This window comes from Alexandromys fortis, unplaced genomic scaffold (assembly GCF_014885135.2).
Source record: "Alexandromys fortis isolate MF-2015 unplaced genomic scaffold, M_Fortis_MF-2015_v1.1 scaffold_190, whole genome shotgun sequence".
Classification (NCBI taxonomy): Eukaryota; Metazoa; Chordata; class Mammalia; order Rodentia; family Cricetidae; genus Alexandromys; species Alexandromys fortis.
The window spans coordinates 2,843,927-2,848,352 of NW_026068059.1; the positions used below are offsets into that span (position 1 = coordinate 2,843,927).

At 56.0% G+C, this 4,426-nt stretch overlaps 1 protein-coding gene across 3 annotated transcripts in view; it reads left to right on the forward strand.

Moving 5' to 3' along the window:
* The first annotated feature begins 1,013 nt into the window (after positions 1-1,013).
* The window catches only part of Mcam (melanoma cell adhesion molecule), an 8,908-nt gene continuing 5,495 nt past the window's right edge, over positions 1,014-4,426 (forward strand). For all 3 annotated transcript variants that reach the window (XR_007588347.1, XM_050120070.1, XM_050120069.1), the window contains exons 1-5: positions 1,014-1,161; positions 2,879-3,012; positions 3,100-3,307; positions 3,396-3,466; positions 3,560-3,647. Coding sequence is in view for 2 of the 3 variants with exons in the window: in XM_050120070.1 (XP_049976027.1) it covers positions 1,095-1,161; positions 2,879-3,012; positions 3,100-3,307; positions 3,396-3,466; positions 3,560-3,647 (568 nt within the window). In the remaining variant the exon portion in view is untranslated. The remainder of the gene's footprint in view (positions 1,162-2,878; positions 3,013-3,099; positions 3,308-3,395; positions 3,467-3,559; positions 3,648-4,426) is intronic.

Here is a 4,426-nt window from a genome sequence, read left to right on the forward strand (position 1 = left end):
CCCCCCCCCCCCCCCGTGAGAGTCTCAGTAGGCGTGAAACCCTTCCTGAAGCGATGGTGCTGGGGTCTTTTTGAGTCTTAGTTCTAGAGTTCAGAAGATTCAGGGAGAAGTTGGGGTTTGGAAAGGGGAGAATAGGGTTCCCGGCCTCTTGCTGGGTGGGAGACTGTTTGCAGGTATCTCTTTGATGGATCTGACTCCTCCAGCCACTGAGCCACGAGCAAGCATTAGGAGGAGCAATAGGTTTCTGGGAGATCAAGTTAGGGATTTGCTCATCCATTAGTACTAACCTTTCCTCATTCAGGTGAGGGGAAACTGAGCCGGAGACCAGGAAGGCATGAAGAAGGTTGGAATAGAATTATCTAGGCCTGGATGTGGACCATGGGCTTGTGAATTTAGCCCCCTCCTCCCTTCTCTAGCATAAGAGGGACTCGGAGGAACTTGAATATGAAAGGACAGTGTAAATAAAAGGCACCGTTTCCAACTCCCCTGCCTCCTTGATGGCACCTCTAGGTCTGTGGGACCTGGCACAGTTCTTCCTCCCAGGCTGCCAGGATAGCGAAGACTCTGGAGTAGTGCCAAGCCGGCAGCCGCCGCAGTGAAGCGGCGGTTCCAGAAGGCGACTAGGGCCAGCTCCACGCCTCCAAAGCAGGGCAGAAGAGAGAGGAGCCTGACTGGGAGGCCCCCATCAGGGACACCGCCCTCCTGTTTCTCTGCCTGAGGGTCCCAGGGGCTACATCCGCTGGTAGTGGCTAAACCTGAGTGAGCGCTGCTACTGTGTCCAGGACGGCTCTAAAGCCACCCGGTCAGCTTCTTCTGCCGCCTCGGCCAGTGATTTAAGCCTCAGGACACCTGTCATTCCTCCCTCAACCTTTCCGAGCCGGGAGGTTGGGAAGCGGGAGCTGGCTTCCAAGCCTTGATCGGGGCGCAGCTCCCAGCCGGAGCGCCAGGGCCCGCCCCCTAGGGCGCGGGGAGGGGGCGGGGGGCTGCGCGGGGCGGGGCCGGGCGGCGCCCGGGGTCCCTTCCCCCGCCCCCCTGACGTCAGCCCCCGACAGCCGCGAGCTCCTCACTTGGCTCTCTCCCTCCGTCGGGGAAGCATGGGGCTGCCCAGTCTGATCTGCGCCTTCTTGCTTGCAGCCTGCTGCTGCTGTCGCCGGGTCACGGGTGAGTTCTTGAGTGTGTATGTGTGTTGGGGGAGAAACCGACCCTCATCCCACAGGACCCAGGCGTTGGGAGTTGGGGGATGTCTTCGACGGAGCCGGAGTGTGCCGGAAATCAGAGCTAGCAGCCAGGCAGAGGCCAGGGCTCTGTACCCCGGCGGACTCTTCTAGTCAGAGTCCCCAATTCCCAGGCGCTCCGCGTGCGTGCAAGTTCTTTGCAGCGGATTTGCAGCCTAGGTTTTAGAGAATTCTGGTAACGGACCCAGCCAGGAGGCTGCAGCGGCGAGCGGGAAGGGGTGGGGCCGAGCTTCTCGCAGGTGCTTGCTCTGGGTGTCCGCGACTGGAGCCGGGACAGAGGCGCGGCTGGGGCGCATTCTCAACCCGTGCATTCTGCACCCGCCTGTTGCTGGAAAAAGCTGTTTCCCTTGTTGGAGGGGGGGCGCCGACCCCTCCCCCTCCGCCTGGGCCTCAGGCCAGCTTGGAGGTGAGCGAGGGAGGAGGTGGCTTCTGCTCGGGCTGGGCGTTGGCAAGGGCAGCAGCGGGTGTTGTGGTTCGCCTCGCGCCTCCCGGTTTGACGGGATCACAGGGGACAGACGACTAATGGAGAAGTTCTACAAAGAAACAGTTTATGTTAGGGACTAGAGTCCAATAGAGAGCATAGGGGCACCTCAGAGCATTTATTTGAGCCATCTCGTAGACAGACGCTTCTGGGTCCGGGCTTCTCTTGCACGTCCCGCAGCGGTGTCGCGTGTTATTCTTGGCTTCTTATCCCGTCCCAGCCACTAGTCGTGCTGGGAAAGGGGAGGACTGAGCATTACCCACTTCGCTGGCCTCTTGCCCAGTGCCAGCCTCGTCCCTGGGGTACTCCAGTCTAGTGCCTCCCGGGCTGACCTTAGTTCTGGGGAAAGGGCTAAGCCAGCTAGGTAGTCGCAGCGCAGCAAACAGAGCATCACTCTGCCCTGCTTTTCCGGCTCTGGGAAAAGAGTCAGATATCCAAGGTTCCTCTTGGGTGAAAACGACCCCACCTGCCTGTCCTCCAGTCTGGAAGCCACACAATCCAGGCATCCCAGTGTCGAGCCAGATTGTGCCCAGTGACATCACCTTCCCAAAGGGCTGGTACCACTGGCGTCACTCCTGCCCACTCTTTGGTCCTTGAACTAACTCCTGTAGGGGATTCTGACCCCTCTTTACTTGGATGGGGTCTTCAGATTGTATTGCAATATTCCTTGACATGCTGCTTCTGGAGTATGAATTGTGGCCTCTGGCCAGAGTAGGCCCACCGTATCTTCTAGAGGATTTGGGGGGCAGAGGGTAGAATAGTGACGTCTTCCCTGGGGAGGTGGGGATACAAAGGGGCCTGTTGTGCCCAAGCCTGGCACATGCCTTGCATTCTCATAGTCTGAGCTCACCAGGACTAGGAAGGGGCCCAGGAGCAAAGGGGCCTTCCTCTTGGCCCAGAGCCCATGTTCTCCTTATCTGTGTTTCTGCCAGTTTCTCTTAAGAGACACCCAGCCACTATATGTTCCAGACCATATTCCACTGGGAGAGGTCTGATCCAGGTTGGGTTGTGGGCATTGTGAAGTTAAGGGTAAAGAGAGGTCAGGGCCCTCTCCAGACCCTTGGAGTGGAACAGCTGCAGTGAGCCAGGAGAGGAGAGGGGACAGGACAGGACGGAGCAGCTGGCTGACGAAGCTGCCTGGGCATGGGCCTCCCTTCCCCAGGTGTGCCAGGAGAGGACAAACAGCCTACACCTACACCAGACATGGTGGAGGTGGAAGTGGGCCACACAGCCTACCTGAAGTGTGGCCCACCGCAGCATTCCTCGGTCAACTTCAGCCACGTGGACTGGTTTTTGGTGAGTGCCTGGGCTTCAGAGGGTCGCAGTAGGCGGGAAACACTGTCCCTCAGGTAGGTAACTCATCTCTCTGCTCCTTGCCCTCAGATTCACAAGGAGAGGCAGATACCCATTTTCCGTGTGCGCCAGGGCCGGGGCCAGAATGAACCTGGGGAATACGAGCACCGCCTTAGCCTGGAGGGCCCAGGAGATACTCTGTCCCTGAGTCAAGTCACTCCCCATGATGAGCGTGTATTCCTCTGCAAGAGCAAGCGGCCACGGCTCCAGGATCACTACATTGAGCTCCAAGTCTACAGTGAGTGTCCCCCATTCCTGCCTTCCGGATAGTGTGGACCATGTAAAGATGGGTTTCCATTTCTTGGTTCATTTCCCTTCTGTTGTAGAAGCTCCAGAAGAGCCAACCATCCAGGCCAATGCCGTGGGCATCCACGTGGACAGACAAGAGCTTAGGGAGGTGAGATACAGTAAGCCAAGTGATGGTGAACGGGCTAAGCTGGGGCAGAGGTGGTTGTCAGAAGCAAGGAGATTCCCATCCTGTCCTCTTTAGGTTGCTACCTGTGTGGGGAGGAATGGGTACCCCATTCCTCAAGTCATCTGGTACAAGAATGGTCGGCCCCTGCAGGAGGAGGAGAACCGTGAGTACTCCCTTACTGCCTAGGCTCTGGAGGACCACCTAGCGCATTCTCTTAGAAATTTTACCGAAACAAAAAACCCATACAGGTAATGTGCTATTGAACAATTCAGACTTTAGCTGAGAGTTGGCTCAGTTAAGAGCACTGGTTGCTTTTGCAGAGGACTCGGGTCAGTTCCGAGCATCCACATGACAGCTCACAGCCACCCACAATTCCAGTTCCAGAGGATCTGATGCCTTCTTTTGACCTCCGGGGCAAAAGGCATGCAAGTGGTACACATATACACATTCAGGCAAAACATTCATATGCATAAAAAATCATCATAAAAATTTACCTTTTATGTTTTACTTATATTTTATGTATGAGTGCCTCTAACTAAATGTATACCTACCTGCATGCCAGAAGAGGGCATCAGATCTTATAGATGGTTGTGAACCACCATGTGGTTGCTAGGACTTGAACTCTAGAAGTACAGCCAGTGCTCTTAACCCCTGAGCCATCTCTTCAGGCCCCACAATTTGTCTGTCTGTCTGTCTGTCTCTCTCTCTCTCTCTTTTTCCGTTGTTTTGTTTTTTTTCCTTTTCTAGAAAGGGTTTCTCTGTGTAGCTTTGGAGCCTCTGAGCCATCTCTTCAGGCCCCACAATTTCTTTTTTTTTTTTTTTTCTTTTTTCGAGACAGGGTTTCTCTGTAGCTTTGGAGCCTGTCCTGGCACTAGCTCTTGTAGACCAGGCTGGCCTCGAACTCACAGAGATCCGCCTTCCTCTGCCTCCCGAGTGCTGGGA